At 33.3% G+C, this 23,754-nt stretch overlaps 1 protein-coding gene across 1 annotated transcript; it reads left to right on the forward strand.

The window, feature by feature from the left end:
* The first annotated feature begins 20,599 nt into the window (after positions 1-20,599).
* Positions 20,600-21,595, forward strand: LOC131039779 (uncharacterized). The gene has a single exon (XM_057972614.2). The coding sequence runs from the start codon at positions 20,860-20,862 to the stop codon at positions 21,502-21,504; it is 645 nt and encodes a 214-aa protein (XP_057828597.2). The 5' UTR covers positions 20,600-20,859; the 3' UTR covers positions 21,505-21,595.
* Positions 21,596-23,754: the final 2,159 nt, after the last annotated feature.

Genomic DNA, 23,754 nt, shown 5'->3' on the forward strand with positions numbered 1-23,754 from the left:
TGGATGATATAAAATTGAAGAAATTGTTATGTATTTGTTCGTAATGATTTGTTTCACTTTTATATCACTATGGGTTTAGTATTCTATTTCAATTTTATGCAAGATTGAAGCTACTACTTTTAGCTATTTTGTTATGTTATGAGCTACTACATTTGATTGTTGGTACCTTATGTTGATGTTTCTATTTGTTGTCTAGTTTGGAGTTATGTATCCATTTCAAGATTCTTTTTGGTTTGTGTCTATATTCATTTATTCTTAATCTAAAATAAAATTTACAAGAAAGAAAAAAGAGATCAAGTAGTAATACTTATTCGTAGTACTTCAGTAATGATTTCTAATTTGATTTGCCTTTTTGATCTAAACAAGTTTGGTACACATACTTTTGTAGCTTTATTAGTACCCTAGTTACAACATGTAGAAAAATAGACAATAATATGTTAACCTAATTTCTCATTAGACCCATTGTACTTTGTTTAATGATGCTTATTGTGATAGGCTTGTTTTCACATGCATGTCTATAACATTAATCTTGGGTAACAGCCATCAAAAGTAATCTAGTCAAAATTAGGTAGAGTGACATAGAGTCTTGTAATTACCAAACTTCTCATCACACTCCTATATGTGTGCTTTTATTGTATACTACCTTTCTTTATAAGAAGCTAACTCAATCAATTAGTGAATTAGCTAAATTAATGTTAAAACAAGAGGATAGTTTAGGCATTCACATTAAATCTAACCTCCAAATATTGGATAGAGCTATTATAGAATACAACTTTTCATGTTATAGTTCAAATTGCAGTGCATAATTGTTCAATACTTCATCTTTTCAATCATTAACCTCTTTCATTTGAAATAGGTACATAATGGGGCATCCTTTTTTTTGTTGTGGAACATGGTTTTCATTACTACTAATTTATAGAAACTAATTGGTGGTTGCTTATTTCCTTTGGTAGACCTATATATTGAGTGTATAAGATAGATATTTCATAGGTCGTGCATGTAAAGTATTGTTATGTAGTTAGAATCTTGTTGTGCTTGAGAAAATTGAGTGTCTTGAATTAGCGTAAACTAATTCTTAAAATTAATACGAGCTCAATTTCTCTCTAGTGTAGTTTTTTGTCAAAAGAGTATCCATATTAATATGGTGTAATGTGTTATCATTAATATATGTTTCTCTATGTTCTATTTGGTGATTTGATCACATGTACTAATTATTTAATCAAATTTGAGAACTATTTAGTTATAATGACATTATATTTGATTATCATATTCTCAATTTTTGATATCAAATCTATAAATTATTTAGAGGGAGATATTTCTTATAGTGTTAGGTTGTTGTGGAAATATTTTATTTAGCGGTAGAAGCCATGGTGGTTATATCTCCTTCAAAGATAGATAAATTCAATGACTTTAGCTATGATTTGTGAAAACTTAAAATCAAGGATCTCTTGGAAGAAATGGGTCCATGGAGAGTGATGATAGAAAAGGAAAACCTATGAAACTAGCACTTGAATACTTGAGAAAGTTGAATAAAAATTAATCTCCAAAATCATATTTTTTGGGGGAAACATTCACACACAATTTGTGGAAGAAGATATGTGAAATATATTAAACCAAGATTTTGGTAAATAAACTATATTTGAAAATAAAATTATATTCCTTGAAAATGAAGGAAAGTTCAAATTTGTCGTCAAGGATCTAAATTTATTTAATCTTGTTGTGAGTTTGTTGGACTTATTAACATTAAATTTGATAAAGAATAAATGATAGTCCAAAACCCTTTTAAAACACACAAACTGAAGTGTTGAAACTAAATGCACTGAAAAATGAAAAATAAAAATAAGAACTTAAATCATATATAAATGAATTCATAGTTATCGTCTTTCATTGAAAACCTTAAGATCAAGCATGTACTATAATGAATTTCTCATGAAAGGATGTAATTACAACTCAACAACATAACATTTTGGTATTTTGATAATGTAATTTGACAAAGTAATATTGCATAAAAGACTTGATCTATAAAAATAATAATCTAAAAATAACAAATTTATAGATTATTGAGAGATTAGATGAAGGTTGAGGTTAATTGAATTGGTTGTGGATTTGACTCAAAGAGATGACTTAAGTGATGGAAAATTATCCTTTTTTTTAGCTCCTGAGAGGGTAACAATGAATTTTAATAATTCGTTAATGGCCAATGAGAAGAAAAAGTTACTAATTAGAAGAATGAGTTAACTTATGAGGAGATAATTAGAAATTTTATTAATTTATTAGAAATAGATAATTAGATCGCATTAATTAACTAATAAAATATTATTTAATTAATAGATAATGTCAATAACGATATTTGTGATAACAATGATTAATACTATATAAGGGTAATTTAAAGATGATTAATTAATGATGATAAATAGAAATCAATGTTTGGAAGACTAATTTTAGTGTCTATATATTGCCCCTCTTTGAACAATATTCAAAGTGACATTGTTTAAAGAAAATAAAAGTAACCAAGAAGAAAAAATTATAAGAGATGAAGAAAGTAATGATATGCCCCAAATGGGTGGGAGAAAGCATGGAAATTTATAGAGGTAGGATGATTGAAGATGCCTCCTTGAGAGATTGTACAAAAACTACATGAGTGAGCTCTCAAAGAATATTTGTGAAGAAAATATCAAATGGTAGATGGAAAAGGATCGAAGAAAATGATAGATGCAAGGAATATGATTATGGATGAAATGATGATGAACTTATTATGATGATATCTTTTTTTACTTTAATTTAAGCAACCTTTATTATTATAGCAATGGATGTTATGAACCAATATATATAAAACTAAGGTGACAATGTATCCAATGCATGGAGTACTCTTAAGCAAACAATAAACAAGAGAATTCCCTAGCAAGTTCACAAGATGTTTAAATCTCTTAGTAGGTTTGTGATGAGAAAAATGATAGACATAAGGAGTTCCTTACACATTACAAGGTTCTTGACCTTAGTGGGTCCAATGAGAGAATAACCATCAATCATAACACATAAAATAAAAAACCTTTCCCCAATATATACCATTCAAAGTACACCATGATATAACATGATTGAGGTAGTCTTGAATAGGCATAATATGGGTTAAAATATAAGTAAAAAAAATCAAAATATAAAAAAGATAAACCACACATATAGACAATCATCTATTATTGGAGTGTGATCCGAAATGTTTAAAAAATAAATCTCTACGCAATCTAATCCAAAAACAATTACTTTACACTCTATAGATTGTGGAAACATAATATCATTAAGCAACTATTAATTAACAAACGACAGTGTTACTTCTTACAAGGTTGGGAAAGATTAAAAGAGAGATTTGGATCATGCGTATGGTTTAGGGAAGGATACATCTCATCTAAGACAAGTGATGGATTAAAGGTAAATTTCATGATAGACAAATGATTGGATTTAACTATTTGTTATTGAGGTTGATTTATATTTTTTATTTTTTTTCGGTTAAAGTGCATGTTCAAGTGTTTCGTTTGAAGGCTTGAAAGCTCATGACTTGATGTTTGATGTTTGTGCTTACATTTATTAGTGGATTTTTTAGAAACACATGAAACTTGTTTACAAGGAATGCATCATAGTCACTAAGTGAACCAAAAGGCATAAACGAAGGTGGGAGTAGTCACCTACCCCTAGTGTATAAAAAGGCAAAGAATGCAATAAGTACTACAATTATGAAGAGAAAACCATGAATTTTAATTCCATGATTCCAAGATAATTCTTTGTAACTTATACACAGGTTTCAATCAAGCAATGTAAGAATTAATCCACTTAGATATCTCTATACCACCAAATATTTGTATTTTCTTATTTAACTAATTCACCATTAGTTAGGTATAAAAAGAATGTTCAAGGGGTTGAGCTTAGTTGGTTAACATATTGAGTTCTCATTGTGGAGACCCAAGTTAAAACCCCAAAGGGACATCTAATATGGAATTAGAAGTTGTGACTCTTGGTCTTCCATGGTTGGTTTCTAGTGTGGTTACTTGAAGGAAGCTAAATTAGTCTTGTGATTGTGCTTGCAAGAGATTGTATTGGTCTCATATTGATGCTCGTATGAATAAAATATTTATAAATATGAATTAAAACTATGAAAAATGGGTAGCCAAGATTTTTTGAATCGCCTTGCATCCTTCTCTTCAATGTATCAACCAAGTTGTTGCATCTCCAGTAAGTTGATATGATCCCCAGATCAACTTAGTCTCATTGGACAGTTTTGAAGCTCACAATACTTCTCTATTTCAATAATCCATTCTTCAACTCCATCTCCAATAGTCTTGCCATCGATTTTGGGTAGGGCGACCTTTCTCAAGTCCTTTCCCAACTCCTTCACAATCTTATCCCGATTGTTCTCATTGCCAACATTCTCTTGACTGTGTTCGACATTCATTTTCTCCTTGTTGGTTCAGGAGGTTGAGGATCTGGTCCAACCTCTCATTCTGCTCATTATTTAGCCCACTACTAGATGTACCATTCCTAGTGTTCACCATTGTTGGTTATGAAATGACATGCATCAAGATTGCATCTTAGTATAGTAGACAAAAAGGCCCTAGTGTTTAACCTAGAGCTTTGATACACAATATATCAGTTAACACTTTCTCATTATGTTATCTCAAAAATAAAATCTATCATTCATTTAGGCTCAAAATCGTAATGCATCCTTGTAAAACTTAGAAAGAAAATATAAGATAATTACACAAGTTTAATGCATCTCTCATTCCAAACATTAATTACCACTAACCAATAAATTAGTATTCTTTAAATATAAGATAAACATAACAAGTTTAGGATGAGATTCATTTTCAACATTATTAAAAAAATATTCTTAACCAGGTCGTAAACAAATAAATACAATAGATGATACCATTTTTAATCAAACACGGATCACAATAAGGTTGAAGGGGTATCACTAATGTCCTACATATCCTTTCCTCCTAAAAATTAGTATAGATTTATTTTTAATGGTAAAGCATTCACATGTCCTTACCCCTATGTGCACAATGCCATTTATTCAAGGAATCCAAAAATTAGTGTATATTCATTTTGGTGAAGCATTCACATTTAGCTCCTACATGTCCAAAAAACTAAGATCTTTATGTTAATACATCTCAAGCCAAGAGACTAATCAATGCAAGATGGGAGTTTGATCTAATACTGCTTAGAGGAAAATGAGAGGAAAATGAGAGAAATACAGGGTTAATATTAAGAATCTACATGGGTTCCAAATATTAAGAAGTTGTATTGGTTGTACACTCATTGGTGAGGAAAAGGTATTTGTCAAGAAATTTTCATTATTATTCTTTCAGTCTAAGGGATTACACATTAAGTGTGTCATTACACATGAAATCCAATTATGTCAGATTTCCATAATATTGTACTCCTAGAGTTTGGTTGAAGTAAACAAAGTGTCAGAACATCAAAATGCATTATTGGAACAAGGGATAATAAGGCCAAGTACATCTCTATATGACTCTTTTATTAATATATTACTAAAAAAAGATAGGACATGGCATATATGTATTAATTATCATGCAATAAACGAAATCATAATTAAAAATAGACTTCTTTTTGTCTAAATAAATTATTTTCTTAATCAACCTAAACATACAAAGTGGTTCACTAAATTGAACTTGTAATTAAAATATCATCAAATTTCACATTTCAAAAAAAAAAACATCCAAGATCACATTAATTAATAACAATAATACTCAATAGCCTTGATTTACTATTTGTCTTATTGCACTCTCGTGTCATCTTTGAATTATATCATAAGATAATCCTTTATTTACTTAAACAAAATCGTTCACACACCTTAAATTGTTTTTGAGGTTATCTCACCCATATTCTATAACCTAAAATGTAAGTGTAAAAAATGATAAAAAGTATCAATTATCGAATAGTTTTTTTTTAATTCAAAAATCACAAGCATACCCATCTTGTTTTACAGAATATTGTACTAATTTGTGACATGGCTTGCACGTCAAATTGGGAATCAATCGAAATCTTTATCCTTCCTTCACTTTCATGTTACGACAAAATGAAAGCCAAATTAAAACTATTCCTTTCCTGCTATTAAAATAAAAATAAAAAAATTGCCAAATCAAATCAATTATTTTTCTTCCTACTTTGCTTGACTTGAAATAAAATCTTCAATGAAAAAAAAGGTCAATTTTGCCATCAAAGAAAAATTCTTACATTTGCCTTTAAATTAATACACATTTCAATTTATTATTTGAATTAATAAATTTTGGAATTTAGAGAGATGCCATGTCAACATCATCTTTAACCAAGCTTGACCAATTGGGTGGCCATTTGATTTCAGTCAACAAACATGATCATTTACTTGGGTTAGAATTCTATGAAGATACCTCTCGGGTATTGCTTGACTAAGACAATTTCTTAGGTGATACGTTACACATTATATTTATCTAGAACAATGTATATTTCATTATTTTTAAAAATTATTATAGTTTTGTTCATAAATGTATCACTTTCACATTTAATTTGAATATAAATTGAGTGAACCGAGTCTTATCCCATTCTTTTACTTGACTTGTTTGATGTGGTTTGAATTTAATTTTGATTTGATCTTTTTTATTATTTTATTGAGAATTGTTGTTAGGATTCTCTTTCTTAGACAAAGTATTTGGCATGACTTCATTTATCAAAATCAGAGCTTGATATTAGCTAAGCAGTTCGAGAAACTCTCTTTTTGATGATGGATCATAAAGTTTGATTTGAAATGTTTAGAAAATAAATTTACACAACTGTGAAAATCATATGTCTACAATCAACACCCTTCATGGGAGGGAATTATGAATCAAAGCTAAGCAGCTAGAGAAACTCTCTTCTTGATGATGGTCGATCATGAAGTTTGATCTAAAACGTCAAGGAAATAAACTTACACAACCGATACCATAAGATGCACAACAAACATTATGGATTGTGGAAATCACATGTCTACAATCCATGCCCTTCATGAGAGAGAATTATGGATCAAAGCTAAGCAACTAGAGAAACTCTCTTCTTGATGATGGATCGTGAAGTTTGATCTGAAATGTCAAAGAAATAAACTTACACAACCGATTCCAAAAGATGCACAACAAACAATATGAATTGTGGAAATCACACGTCTACAATTAATGCCTTTCATGAGAGGGAATTATGAATCAAAGCTAAGTAGCTAGAGAAACTCTCTTCTTAATGATGGATCTTGAAGTTTGATCCGAAACATCAAGGAAATAAAGTTACATAGCTAAGTCAAAAGATGGACAACACACATTATGCACTGTGGAAACCATGTCTATAGTATCAACTTTTTTTTTATATATGATAAAAAAGAAAAAGAAAAAATTCAATTGAGTGATTTCCTTAGTGTTTTCTACTTATGATAGATATTTATCCTTTTTTAATATTCAATATCTCGTTATTAACTTACATGCTACAATATTGCTAATTGAGTGATGTCTCTAGTGTTTTCTACTTATAATAGACATGATTGGACATTACATAAAAAAGTGTATAAATTTGAGACATGAAATTTAAGATCTTATATCTTTAATAACATGATTCTTGTCAAGGGTTTTAATGATGACTACAATAACTCTATGGCTCCTCTTGATAAAAAATTACAAATCTACACAAATTGTTTTTAGCATCTTTCTCAAGCAAATAGTTTGGATGTGATTGAGGAATATGTACACATTAACAGAAAACAAATTGATGACAATTCACATGATTTTGATCACTTTGTGGGTAATATTGAAGACCAACTTAAATCAACCCCTCATTTCATGTTACTCATTAAATTTATAATGATGAAATCCCTAATAATGGATATCACACACTAATATATCTTGAAAGAAAAGTTGAAAGAAAATTTGTAAATAATTTTCTACTTGATTCTAATTTTCAATTGAACATTTAAATGATTGAGTTTTCAACCATCATTTCCAACAAGACAAATATACTTTTTCTAATGTTACACTAAAAAAAACAAAAACAAAAAAACAGCAAAACAAAACAAAACAAAACTAAAACTTGTCTAATCGCATATTACACCCATTTTAAATTGATTTTATATTACCCTCAGAGTAAACAAACTTAAACTATACTATATTTTTACACTAAGTAAAGTTATAACTATACAATAACAACATGCATATAAACGTGTTTATAATATATAACATTACTAAATATTTTCTTTTAAAATATAGATACCTTTTCTATTAACTTATTTTATACACAACTCATATCTTTATATTAATCTAAATTTTAATTTATTTATATACCACTCACTTATTATTTAATTAATATTGTATTAAAAGAAGATAGACATTTCTTCCCCTTCGCACATAAACTTTACTAATTACCTTTTATATTTGAAGCATCATAATATTAATCATTTCAATTTATTCCTTTACTTTGGTGATAAGTTTCATTTACTGTTATGAGTTTTAAATTTATTTGGAGGAAGATATGATGATATTTAAATGTGATAAATTTCACCTTCAACATGACATGTGAAGCACTAACAACAATTGTGGGCAAAGTACTTCTTAATTCAAACAATAGTTGGATGGCACCTATCATAACATGCACTAAATTCAAGAATAGTTTTTTTTTGTATAGGAGACTTATTGGCAGCCATATTCTAATACTTGCATATTTATCATTGCTTTGGAATCTTTAAATCAATCTATGTAGGAGGTGATTGAAAGGGAGTATTCCATTTTATATTATTCGTTCATCCCCCCAAACTTTTGTGTGCCAAAGCAAACAGGGACAATATGTCAGATGAACAAACCAAAAAATGTCACTTTCTAAAAATGTCAGTCAAATTGTATATCAAATTGTATATGTGAAGTGGGATACATTTTATTATATTGGCATTGCTTCCCAATATAAATAGCAATAGACATATCCAAGATGGTAAGATTTAGTCCATCTCTTTTTGGAGTGTGTATATGCCTCATGTTTATTTTTTTAATGTGAATTTGTATTATATGTGGTTATTTTATATTTTCCCTTTTTAAATATATATAATTTTAAGGGTTTATTACATTATGTCATGTTATCTCAAGTTTATTTTTGTACATAGATAAAGGAGTTTTATGGAATTCAACTATACAATAATCTACACATCATATTATCTTTGTTATTACTCATGTTTGCATACATTTATGGAATCATATGAATTCCAATTCTTTGACAATCGTATTTAACTTGATGTCCTCCTTTTTCATAAGCTTTCACAAGGATTCATGGGCACCAACTCAACAACATCCTCATCACTCCATTTTCACTCTTCTTGCTACTATTTTTCACATGAAATGAAAGTTCACATAAGTACACACAATATAAAGTGATTACAATTTTTTATGTTCATGTTTACTATCGGTACCACTAATGTTTTGTGATGCTTGTATGAGTAGGTTTAAAGATGCATCTTTACTAAGAACACACAGAAAGTGAGGGACATCATCCAAATTGTATCTATTTGAGAACATGCACTTGTTATTTTAGTTATTCTCTAATTTTAATAAATTGCATCTATGGTTCATGTAGTTCACATGTATTCTATAGTCAGGGCAACATTTAGAGGACAAAAGTGCACACTTTGCATTTTCCTCCACTCGTTTTACTAAGGATTAAAAAGGGGTTGGAACCTGCAACAGAGGAAATTTGGAGCGGCTGCCATCAACATTTAAAAATCCTTCCAAAGCTTGATTGTAGCACACCGAGTAATTTAGGGTTTGCAAACTTTTAGCAATTATAATATTTTGAAAACCCTTTCATCGGGTACACACGAAGACAATCTACAACACACAATCTGGCTGAAAAGATGAGAGATTTGGCCACCTTAGTTAGAAATTACTGAAGAAATCAGCAAATAAAGGCAACCCTACAGATTCCTTTCATGGCAAGATCGATCATTGTAATCACACTTTATAGGCACATCCAATTGTCAAACACAACAACGTAAAGTGTATTTCAGTTAGTTGCAGCGGTTATAAAAAGGAAGGTCTTTTAAATCAGGTAGAGTTTAACAACGGGCAAAGTGAACCAATTCTTCTTCACCGTCGGCTCTCTCTGCCTTCCCTTGTGCGAGCATTTAATGTCGGGCAATGGATGACTTCCTGGAGGCGCTGCAAAAACCAACACCGATACCCCATTTAAAACGAAATCCTTCAAAGATGTGGTCACTTCGTCTTCTCCTGCTGTCATCGAAGGTGCGAGGTTTGTCACGAACCCTAATGGTAGCCGCTGTGGAGAAGGTAAGGACCCTCACTTGACCCAGGAGTCTATCTCCATATCTCCTAATGAATTAGTATGTAAAGAAATCAATTTGGAAAAGGATAGACTTAGGGACACTACAATTTTCTTTGCCACTGTAGATTTGGATAAATGCCCTGCTCGTAAATTCATTGATGATTGGATTAGGAATGTGTGGAATACTAAATTAGGGTATTTGGTTTCGTTCTGTAGACTCATTCAAAAAGGATTGTTTGTTATTTTTTTTAAAGATCATAAAATGCAGAAAGAAGTGCTTAGTAAACAATACTGGTCTGTCGGGAAATGCACATTTCGTGCCCTAGAATGGACACTGGAGGCGGTTAATGAAGAAATTCTTGCACTCTCGTGCCCTAGATGGGTTTTAATTCGAGAAGTGCCTCCGCTATTATGGAAATTCTTACCCCAAATTCTGGAATCGATAGGCAAAACTATTCGGATGGACAATTCATCCTCGCTTATACCTCATTTAGATGCTAGGGTTTTGTTATCACTTAATCCTGGGCGTGACTTCCCCAAAACGATTAATATTAATCTTGAAACTGGAATTGTGGTTTGCCCTATTGAAATCCTCGGTGGGGTGAATGCGTGCTTTCTCTGCAGGAACAGGAATTGCCCGATTATTAATAAATCTAAGGGCTCAGATAAACCTCGCAGTCAATCCGATAACCCACCACCTGTTAATGAAATGATCCCGAACATGGATAAACTTAACGACACTAGCAATAAAATCAAGAACTTGTTAAAAGGGGAAAACTCTAAAACCTTGGAGGCAGGGAAAAGTCTCAACTCTGAGAGATCTGGTGTTCCTCCCACCCCCCATTCTGCAATCTCAATTGCTCTTAAACAAATGAATGAAAATCCGCAGGAGGAATTTCAGAGTGTAGGGAAAAACCCGAAGAAGAGAAGGAGGAAAAATGCTCAGCAACTAGCATTGGAAAAAATTAGGGCAAATGGTCCTAGTAATTTAACTAATAAGACTAATCTGGACTGCATGTTAACATCGCCTATGGAGGATGATGGTCTTGAGGTCCCCCCAGAGATGAAATTATCTAACCTAGTCCCTAATGGTGGTAATCCTAGTGCTCTTAACCCTAAGGATAGAGTCGAAGTGAGTAGTGTGTTGAGCTTGGGAGGGAGCTAGGTTGAGTTAGTGAATGCTACTTCTCACAAAAGCTCGGCAGACATGGATGTCTCATTTGAGGAGACTCTAACAAAGGATCCTCCTTTCACTACTGAGGCTGAACTCCCCTCTCAAACTAAACTCACTCCTGACTCGAGTTATGTCATCCCCCCTAAGAAGTTTGTAGAACTTGAAGAGTCCTATGTTATTGAGGTCATTGTTGCTGATCCTAAGGTTGGTAGATCCAATCCAATATCTAGTATTGGTGCTACTCTAGACCATTCAGATAGTTTGATGGCTTTGGCATCCTGTGCTGAGACCCCGGAGCCCCCCAATCAGGGGATCGCTAGGAAAGAGTCTGAGCTAGATGAAGAAGACCAGGGAGAGGAATGTCTAGGAGAAGAAGGAGATTGGACTTCAGATACTGAAAATCTCGAGGCAATCCCTAGAAGAAGAAGAGGTAGGCCTCTGGGATCCAAAAACAAGGGCACCATTAATAGAAAGAATAATGAGGAGAAGAAAGACCTCCCAAGATGCTTTAACAAGTTTAAAGCATCCAAAGAATAAATCAATAATCTGAACCTATATGAAGTGCATCTCTTGGAATATCAGGGGTTTGGAATCTCCAGATAGGAAGCAAATGATTAGAAGGTTTGTTAACCAACATAAGAATGCAAACTTTATTATGCTTCAAGAACTCAAGGCTGTAAAATTTACCCTGGAAGTCACCCTAGAATTCATATGGAAAGATTCTATTAAAATCTCCTCAAACCATGACAGAGGTAGAGGAGGTGTTGGGATTCTTATCAACCCCAGATGGAAAGAGTGTATTGTAAGCCAAGGATGCTCACCCTGTAATAGAGCAGTATGGGTATCCCTAGATGATAATGGATCCAGATTTGGAATTTGCTCCATTTATGCCCCTAACAATTACAGGGATAGAGCTACATTATGGGACTGGATCGCCACATTGCCAGACATCCCCTGGTTGGTGGGAGGTGATTTTAACATGATTGAAAATCAGGAGGGAAAGTATGGAGGTATACCATTGGAATGGAAAGGGATGGAGAAAATTCATTGGGAAAGATTGAAGAACCGGAAGAGACTGTTTGACCCTCTATTCTGCAAAAAGAAAGATGTCTCTGATATTTGGTACACATGGTGCAATTTCCAGAGTGGGAAACACAAGATCTTTTATAGGTTGGATAGGTTCTATGCTAATAAGGACCATTTCACCTTCAACCTAGGCGATAATGGCAGTTCTGTATCAGTTCTTCCGACCACTCTTTCATACCACCATCCTATCATATGTCAAGTTAGACTCAGGGACTTCCCAGAGAAACAAGGGACCCCAAAGGATAAATTCCTTTTGAATTCCAACCTTCTCTTAGATACAGATGTGTTGAGTGTAGTCAAGATTGTCAGAATGTTTAACAGAAGGAATAGATTATTGAACTCTTGTGTGGAAAGATGGAACCAGAATGTGGATAGCTGGCAAGTGCTGCTCCAAACCATAGGACAAAAGAAAGCAAGGGATTTTAGATGGAAAGAAAAAACTCTAGTTGAAAATTTCCACTTGTGTGAAGCTAAGATTCAAGACAACCCAAGCAGTATTGAACTTACCCATGAAGTAGCCTTGGCTAGGGATAGACTCAGAAAACATCAGCAGGCTAAGACCAGAGGGGCCATAATCAGGGCTCGAGCACATTGGATGCAAGTTGGAGACAAAGGATCCAAATTTTTCTTTAATATGCTAAAACAGAAACAGTGTAGAGAGAAGATTGGTAGGATTTGGGTAGAAAACAAAGAAGTTAAAGAATTGGAGAATATCAAAGAGGCGTTCTTCCATTTCTATAAAAGTCTCTTCGCATCTGAAGAATCTGCTACCTCCCGGGAAGCAAGAGAAAAGTGCAAAAAGATTATTCCTCCTAAAATCTCAGAGGCAGATGCTCAGACATTAAGAGGACCTATCACTATACAAGAGGTAAAGAATGCCATCAAGACCCTGAATAATGACAAAGCTCCAGGCTCGGATGGGCTAACGATAGAATTCTACAAAGCCAATGAGGATTGGGTGAGTCATGACCTACATGAACTCTACACTGAAACTTTTAACACTGGCTCTCTAGGAGAAAGAATTAACAGTGGGATTATCAAATTACTTCCCAAAGATGGGGACAAATCCCTGATAAAAAACTGGAGACCAATAACACTTCTTAATGTGTCCTACAAAATTTTGGCCAAAGCTCTAGCGATCAGACTGGAAAACATTCTCCCCAAATTCATCTATTCTACACAAACAGGCTTCATCAAAGGAAGATATATACTAGAAAATTTAATTACCAGTTGGGAGGCCATGGAATGGGTGAGGACATCGAAACAAAACGTAGCCATGTTCCTCCTAGATTTCAAAAAAGCATATGATAGGGTATAATGGGGCTTTTATCCTGACTATGTTAGAAGCTTTTGGTTTCCCAACAGAATTCTACAAATGGATTATGGTCTTGCTCAAAGACGCCTCAGCTCAGGTTGAAGTTAACGGATCCTTGACTCAAAGTATCTCTCTAGGCAGGTCCATTAGACAAGGATGCCCCTCAACCCCTACTCTCTTCGTTATTGCAGTCGATGCCCTGTTCTACATTCTTAGAGACTCTACTATCTCTCCTAAAGTTCAGGGGATCCAACTTCCAAATGGACAAGAGTTGATCAATGCACAATTTGTTGATGACACAACACTCTTTCTAGATATTAGTAAGCACAACTTGAATGCTTTAGAAGGAAAAATCAAGTTTCTAGGGGAGATTTCTGGAGCTAAAATCTCACAAAGCAAATCTATCATGCTTGGATGGGAGGAGTAGCCTCCAGGCTAGTTGCAGCAGTTTGGGATCCAATGGGGAGGACCTAAAAAGATAGTCAGGTACTTAGGAATTCCATTTGCAATATCCCCTTCTCTTAAAGATATGTGGCAATGGGTTAGAACCAAAATAGAAAATAAGCTCAATAGATGGGATAATAAATATCTTTCACTTGTCGGGAGAATGCAGGTTTGTCAGAAAATTCTTTCTTCCTACAATATTTATTACTCTTCAGTATGGATGTTCTCTAATTACCAGATCCTAGAAATATAGAAAACCATCAGGAACTTCCTGTGGTCTGATGGAAAAGGTAAAAAGAAAATGCACTCTGTTAAGTGGGAGTGGTGCCATAAGGATAAGAGCCTGGGAGGCCTAGGACTTAAGGACTTGAGACTCCAAGGAATTGCTCTTGCAGCAAAGTGGATTTTACAGGCTATAGATGGGAATGAACTGTGGAAAGTGTTGGTTAGGAATAATATTCTGAAAGTCGTACCAAAGAAGGCCAAAACTTGGAAATCCCTCCCTTTCTATGACCTTGTGGCTGGAGACTTCAAGGTCTCAGTTCAGGGGTCCAACGTCTTCAAATCTATCTGGAAGGCCTGGAGTAGTGTGAATCCCTTTATCAGCAATTATAGAGTCAGCAACAATGAGTTTATTTACGAGTCTAGATCCATTTGGTGGAACCTCCTACACTCATCCAAACCCTTGGCCCTTACTCAGGGGTGCTCTGCCAAAGCATGGGTGGCAAAAGGCATCTGTTGCTTTAAAGATATCATTGAGAATGATACGGTGCTAGATTGGGACACCCTTAGAGCTAAATTTAACCTGCTGAGTTCCCATAAGCACACATATACTTTGTTACAGAAAGCTTGTGAGAAGCTTTTGCCCAAAAAATGTAATAATGATGCAAACCGGTGTAAGGACCTTTTGTGGAATAATACCATCCCAGTGTGTAATGTTAAAACTAGCATTATTTATAAGACCCTAACTTATGATGAATCAATAATTTCCCATGCTAACAAGCTATGGTTTGCAGATTTTACAGTTAAACAGTGGTAGAAGGTGTTCAATAGGCTCTGGAGTAGTCCTGTCGCTCCTAAGGAAAAATGTTTTAAATGGCCGTTGATTTTAAACAGGTTACCAATCAGAAAAGATCATAACAGCAATGACATCTATAACATTTGCAGGGTTCCTGAATCAATTAGACATATTTTTTTTTAGTGTAGCATTGCTAAAGAAATCTAGTTATTATTTGGTATTCAATTTCCTGTTCAATTTACTGTTTTAGATGTTATAATTGGATACATTAAAGATCTAAAAAATGACACTAACCTTTTCTGGTATGTTCTTACATCTGAGATTTTATGGCACATTTGGAAATTAAGAAATGAAGATAAATTTCAGGGCTCAAGTAGGGCCCTTACTGAGTCTTTTCGTGGACTCACCCTTCATCGAATTCTCTTGCAGGTAGCAGTAACAATGAATGTGGAAAAGAACAAATTCTTCAGATTCATAAAGGATGGAAATGCAAGGATGTTCCTTCATGAGATGGAGAACGGGTATAAATGGAAAAAGACACTCAAAGGGAAGAAAGAAGTGGACCTGGCTTTAGAGACCCTGCAAGCAAAGGTAGCCAGAGTGAGAGACCCTATCAGAGACCAGATCTAGATTCTTATAGAGCTCCTTGACGGAAAACAAGTTGTTTGGATGCAGGGCCCCAGGGGTTGGACCGCATGGATGGAAGCTCCACAAGATCAAATCCTTCAAGGATAGGTGACATGGATGGATGCACCCTTTTGTACCTCATGGATGGTTGTTCCATTTTTGGCATAAATACTGTCATACTATATGTATAAACTTCTATATCTCTATTTATATTTTAGGTAAAACTGTTAAATTGGTGATGGCTGGACCTACTGTCCAGATTGAGATATACTGGTGAATCTGTAACTATTTTTTTGTAATAGTCTTATCCCCTTATATGCAATATAAAAAAGGATTAGAAAGGGGTTGACATATGCATTGCACATGCGTGGCTTGTGTATTGACAAATCACTCTTGCTCACATGGGAGAAGCCATCAGAACAAGTGTTTAAAGGACCACCCTCTTCATGAGGAAGGAGTGTCCTAAAGGCAACAATGATATCCACATGTGGTGAAGTTGTGGCATTAATTTGATCACTATATTCATGAGGAAGAATCTTTTAGTGATAAATAAGGGTGTTGATTGCGAGTATGGTGGTAGTAGTGTGCATGTGTATTCTAGTGAACCTCTAAAGAGGTGTAGTATTTGTAATCCTTATCTAATTATGTGTTGTTCACATGGATTTCGTTAAGCTCCTATCCATTTTTATCAAGGAAAGTATTCAAGTAATGATTTATTATTTCAAACAACTCTTCTAGTAGGGCCAACTTTAAGGATCATTGTCTTTGGTTTTCTACTTGTATCAAAGTATAGGATATGAGTTTTCTCTTAGAATGTATCTTGATCAAATGCTTCAAATTTTGATTGAGTAACCCTAAGATCATTTAAGATAGACTTTACCTAGTCCTCTCTATAACCATAATACATGAGCCTAATATATTAGGTGTGTGGGAGAAATAATACATAAGTAATATTTGCTTTGGTGCACGCTATTTCAAATTTTCTTATTTGACTTGTTCGATTATTTTGTTTGATATTGGTGATTATGCTGAATGTGATTTAATTGATTACTTCATTTGTATCATGTCTTGTATCATTTGCAAGGACATTCTTACTCATTTACCTCACATGAAAGTGATTAATTGCTAATTTTTGAATGATTGAATATTTATGTTTCAATATTTTCCTCTAATATCTAATTTATATTATTTTTTTGATCTAAATTCAAAGACATAATTAGGTAACAACACTTGATGTGTGAAAACTTATGATGTAAAAAATGCCCAATGTGGCAAAACTCATGAAAGGAGTTATGAACCTTCAAAATTCACCTTTATTGGGTTAAAAAATAAAATATATGCATTTGTATGACTATGAAAGGTTATGAAACAACCTCTGAAATCTAAAATGAACATTTGGATGTGAAAAAATAACTAAAAAAATTAAAACATGTATATTTTGGTACCCTAACTTGGTTGTCTAAGTCAATTAGTTCTTAGCTCAATGGTTGAAATATAGGCTTCTTATTTACATAGTTGGAAAGATCTCTAATATTATTTAAAATAATCTTACAAGAGTAGAGTGGGTTCGCCCCTAGTAGGTTGACTATAGTTAGCAACATTATTGCACATGAAGAAATCCATATTGTTAAATTCAGAGAATGAAAATATTATGATGGTCAAATTGGACATAAGCATAGCTTACAACTAATTGGATAGGCATTTCATGATGAAAGTTATGAACATGTTCAATTTTTACAATAAGTGAATTGATTGGATTTTTAGTTGTCTGTGTAGCCCCAATTATTTTATTTCAATAAATGGTATCCCCATGGATATTTAACCATCTAGAGGCTTCAAAAAAGGTGATCCATATTCTCCTTTCCTACTCATAATTATGTTAGGAGCAATGAGTTGCTCTATACAAGTAACAATTTCTACTTGTAAATGGAAAAATATTACTTTTGATAATGGTTTATAGGCTATATCCCATCAATAGAACTTCTAAATGAAACTATTCTCTTTGGCTCAAAGTGAAGAGAATCGAAAGATCACTTTGGAAGTATAGTTAAAACAATTGTGCCAAAGTATTAACACACAAAGATCAAAGATTTTTTTCTTTAGTATTGTCCTAAATTTATAGAAGAATATTGTAACATTACCATGTTATAGGGTTGTTTCCATCCTTAAGTAAATATCTAAGAGTTCCTCTCTTCAAAGGCCAATGCAAGATATCTTAAATAGGAATCGCTACTAAATAATGATATAAACAAGATGGCTTCATGGAAGTGCAAATGGCTATTATTGGTTTGAAAAATCCTTATGCTTAAGGTGGTTATTTCATCAATGCCAGTTTTCTTTGTCATGCTTAAAGATCCTTAGCGAATTGAGCAATGCTTTGGAACAAAAGATGAGAGAATTTCTATGGAAAGAAAATTTTAATATCATAAAATTCCTTTGAATGCATGAGACACTATAAGAACTCCAAAAGAGATTGGTGGTACTAGAATGAGAAAAAATACACTAGAAAATAAGGTTTTGGGTGCTAAATTGATTTGGGGGTTATATATACAAATCCTCATTTAATATAGGCTAAAATTTTACAAAGAAAATATCTTGAGAGGGTTGGGATAGCATCGAGTGGAGTTTTATAAAATTAGGGAAATACTTAATGAAGATGAGATACATTGTTAAATATTCAAGGTTAGCTAGGATTGGTTGGCCTATTCGCCTATTTTGAACACAAGAATTATCTTCCCAAAGCTAGTGCTTTTTCTTGGTCTACATTACACAAAATATCTTAATGAATGAAAAATTCAAGAATATTTTTTATTATCGGCCCTCTAGATTGTGTTGTGCAAAAGGGCTAAGGAAATGGTTAATCATTGGTTGTTTGACTGTCCATTCACCACTATGTGTTGATAACATGGATATGCATGAAATTAGGATGGTTAAGTGGACTCCTAGATGATTTGTTAGTTTTACTCACTTATTGGCCTAGGCTATTCTCCTTGGCCTTTGAGTATGTAAAAAAATTAGTTTTTTTCATTTGCAAGTTGAAGAAGATCTAATGTTGATTATCAATGCAATTCATTAAAGAGGCTCTTTTAGTTTGAAGATGAATTAGACTTTGTAAAAGTCGTGGCCTATAATGGATTCTTTGGTAATTTTCACAATATAAAATATATGCATTATGGAGATTAACATTTTTTTGGAAAATTATAGAATTGACAAGGATGACTAGAGTTTTGGAAAGTTATGGAGTTAATAAGGATGAATAGAATATCATAGATCTATCAAGTTTGAGCCTTGGGATTCTTTTGAGACCATAGTCAAACTATAATCTTACTATCAAATCATTTAATAAGGATGATAAATCAACCGAAGTGATTAACAAGTATTGTTTCCCATGTGGAATGCTTGGAAGAACATAAAATTTAATTATAATCCATGACAACTTTTAGTTCAAGCATATTACATAATAGCATCAAAGATTTAAGTAAGATAATAGTATTTAACAAGAAAACATTACCATTAGGAGGATGGGAAGTGCTATTTAAACACTCGGTTCTTTCATCACAATCATTATTTTTTCCTTTATTAATAGTATTTTTCTAGCTCTCATCTTTGAACTATGGATACTAGTGTAACACCACCCTTTAGGATGTCACAAGTGTAGTTTTGGGGCTCATCTTCGACCTCCATCTAAAGATTTCTTTTTGAACTAAGCCAATTATTATGATACATATGATTAAGCTAGTGTTAGAGGAGTTTTAGTTTGGTGGCCATAGATATAAAGTTAACTTTAATGTGGCTTCAATATTTTTAGGGGTGCTTCTTGATATAGACTTGTGTAACCATAGATATAAAGCTGCCAATTCGATTCACTTAAGTGGTGCAAATGGTTGGATTTGATATTAGATGAGGTAGTGAAAAAGTTGAAATTTGCATTGAAGGTTGAGGCTACATAGGTAAATAATGCAATAACCATACACCTAAACACCATTTACCATTTTAGTAACTAGCCTTCTTGAGGTGGCACATAGGAACAATATCAATTTCCTAAATCATGCAAAAGTGTTGTCCCCACTTGAACAAACCATCAATACATCATAGTCTTTATAGAGGTAGAGGAAGACATCATTAAGGATATAGAGGGCGAGGAAGCTTGTAGATAGTGAATAATATAATAGATATTTGATATATTCTAGATGTTGGATAGCCGTCCTAATAATAGAACCTTATTTTTTCTTTTATGCGACAGCTACCATTAATAATATTTTTTATATAAATGTATTTTGTTCAACTCCTTTATTCATGTTATCCCATGCCATGAAATTTGTACCAAGAAATTTTAAAGGCTGAGGGTCCTCCACCGCAATTGACGGTGAACAGTTGCATGTGGAAACAAGATTTGGTGTACAACAATTCAAATTATCGAGTGTGACGTGGCACCTACTTTATAATAATCTTGCATTTATCTTCCACCTGGAAACCCACTATAAACGGTCACTTCAGCTTTTCTTTCAATGCTCACCCAACCATGAGGTTAAAGCTAACCCCAGATAAACTCTACTTGCCGCTGACTGGGAAAGTTTATTTGAATGATTGGAAACGTGGGCATCAATTCAGACCGCACTTACTTACACAGCAGACACGAACAAGCCATGCCGGCTGTCTCCACCATTTTAAACTGCTTTTATTTAATATTTTTTTTGTATTTCACACCGTTTCAACATAAGCCACGGATATATATAAGCATAAGGACTTCATTTCATTTGCATCCATCTTTCTTTCTTTCATGCCTGTTTGCTCTGCAATTTATTTTCAGAGAAATAATCAGCCCTGTCAAATCCTCATTCTTTAAAGTTTTTTGTTTGAAGATCTATCAAAATGTCTGGAGTGATGAAGAAACGCAGCCGCGAGGAAGAGAGTCTGGAGAATTCTCCCAAGCGATTTCATGGCAGAACAGAGGAGCAAAATCTCCATACTTTGGAGGATTTTGAGCTTGCAGAGGATTTCCAAGAAACAGAGGAAAAATGCTCTGTGAGCGAGGAAGCGGTTAGCGAAGTTTTAAGAGGTTTGGAGGAAGAAATTGGCGTAATGTCTTCATCTACATCTGACCAAGGGTTATCAGGCTCAAGCAGGGAAGATGATTATTCTTCCCTGGCCTCTGATATGACCAGCGGCTATGGAGCCTCTGAAGGCAGCATTGATTTGTGCTATCTTGTAGGAGCTTCAGACGATGAGCTTGGCATACCGCCTACCCCGCTTTTTAGTTCTGAAGACCATGGCGGCCAAGCCGGTTTTCCTTCTGAGGAGGATGATTCTGGCTTTTCCTCGGATTTTGTCGAAAATGGAGAGCTTAAGGGCTTTCTTGAGAAATGGCATTTTGAGGACGATTTTGTGGACTGCGCACAATTTTCATTTATTGAACACGCTGCAGCCTCTGCCTGGGATGATGTCGTCAGCCAAGGTCTGTTTGTTGACGAAGATTATTCTCAGTCATGGGGCCTGGAAACTGCCGGTGACTTGTGAAGAAAGGGAAAAAGTTTAGAACTCGCAAGTGTACATTATGTATTTACAAATATGTTAAATGAAGCAATCAAATCTTTACCAAATTTGTTCATTGAAATCTCTAAATTTTTTATCGGACCTCTCCTGTAAAAGATTTAAATTTATTTATGGTGTTTCTGGTTCTCTAGAAGTTATACTCTGGTTTCTTTCTGAATATTTAAGCGTTGGACTGTGATTTTACACTTTGAGTATTTAGATTAGATTGTCGCCACAAAGCTCTACATCCGACTTCGAATTTAAACTAAATAAAAAGATTAACAGCAATGTCGACTAACCAGAGGATCTAAAAATACGGAGTAACGAAAAAATTGTCGAGCGGTGAAATTGCACTTTCCGATGAAAATACTAATTTATATTTTCAAATCAATGAAATTTACAAAAGGTAAATGTAAGTTTATATTTTGTATTCACATATGTTGAATGTAATAATCAAATCTTTACAAAATTTGTTCATTTAAATCTCTAAAAAATTTATAGGACCTCTCCTGTAAAAGATTTAAATTACTAGGGAATCATCTCTTTAAACATTTATTTATGGCGTTTCTGGTTCTCTAGACGTTATACTCTGGTTTCTTTTTGAATACTGTGATTTTACATTTTGAGCATTGAGAATGGAGTGTAGCCACAAAGCTCAACATCCTACATCGTATTAATGAGGATTTAAAACTAATTAAAAGATTTGCAGCAATGTCGAGGAACCAGTGCATCTTACAATACAGAGTATACAAAATAATCTCCGTCGACAAACAGACCTTGGCTGACGAAAAACTGAGAATAACATCTGTCGAAAACTTATCGAGCAGTAAAATTGCACCAGTAATGGCGATGGCAAGAAAAACTCTGATGAAAATATTTATTTTGATTATCAAATCAATGAAATTTACAAAAAGTAAATTGAAGTTTACTGGCAGGCTTTTTTTTTCAAGGTAAATGCACCTTTGCAGGTCTTCGCAGAAACAGAAGTGATGTTTCGTAACGTAACGACAAAAAAAGAAAAACGCGCAGTTGCCAGGACTGTTGCAGAATTCAGGATTTGTTATTTTATTAATGATATTTTATTAATAGCATTAATTTGTTATTTTATGTTTTATTGTCAACAATGGGTAGATTTAATTAGATTCAGTACTTTTTAAATGTATTTTGAAATGAAAAAATTATTTCCACTACCACTCCAAAGGAGGAAAATAAGTTTTGTCAGTATCCTATGGACGGACCATATCTAGCCTTTTATCCGAAGTGTTCTCTTTATGTTTGTTCTCTTTATGTTTCAGCAAAGAAATGATATTTTATGGATTGTGGTAATTTTAGAAGTCAATAAAGGTGTACATACCTTATCTTGTGATTTTGAACTTGTGACCTCTCTTTGAAGAGAGCAAATTCTCCATCATTAGACTAACTTAGGCTGTACAAAGAATGGAATATTATTAGTATTAATGATGCATATACTTTGTTTACTATTCTTTAAAAGAATATTATTAGTCTGAATTTGGTGATTTATAAAATTTTTTAATTCACTTCTTAATATTATGGGTTCAATCTTGAGTGAAATAATCTTGATTTTATGTGCAAATATTAACTATGTTCATTGATCTTATGTGCAAATATGAACTATGTTATATGAAAATATGATGTTTTATAAAATTTGTTTGCTTTCACCTTTTTGCAAGTTAAATGTGGGTCAAGATGGTATTTACAAACACCTTATGAGATTGTCAACTCAATATGAAATATGTTAGGTTCTTTTATCCTTTAGAACAAATTAAAATGTATTCTAATGATTTCTTATTAAACCTTATTCTCAGCTCATCTAATTAATTATACAAAATTATCTTTAAATATCAAAGCATAGTAACATGTCACACGAACATGTACCTTGTTGACTCATAATGACTATTAGAAAGGAGCAATAAAGTTAAAATTGAAACTTAAGATTCATTTAGAATGTGTCACATTATTGATCGAAAGAAACAAAAATAAACTAGGTTAAGGAATTGATAATCTCAAGATAAGGACAAGGACAAATGTATAGGTGGGTGCAAATATAGGTGCAATAATGACAAGTAAATGATGAATGCATATGAAAATGTGAAGTGGAAGTAAATAGGGATGGATAGGGATCAAACATGAATCATACATGGGATAAGAGTGTACTAGTTGTCAATATGTAGTAACAAAGATATTCCATCAAAATAAGCCTAAAGTTCAATGATA

This window comes from Cryptomeria japonica, chromosome 1, assembly GCF_030272615.1.
Source record: "Cryptomeria japonica chromosome 1, Sugi_1.0, whole genome shotgun sequence".
Taxonomy (NCBI): domain Eukaryota; kingdom Viridiplantae; phylum Streptophyta; class Pinopsida; order Cupressales; family Cupressaceae; genus Cryptomeria; species Cryptomeria japonica.

Bases quoted from the DNA above. Each gene is read 5' to 3' on its own strand.
- LOC131039779 (XM_057972614.2), top strand. From the start codon at position 20,860: ATGTCTGGAGTGATGAAGAAACGCAGCCGCGAGGAAGAGAGTCTGGAG.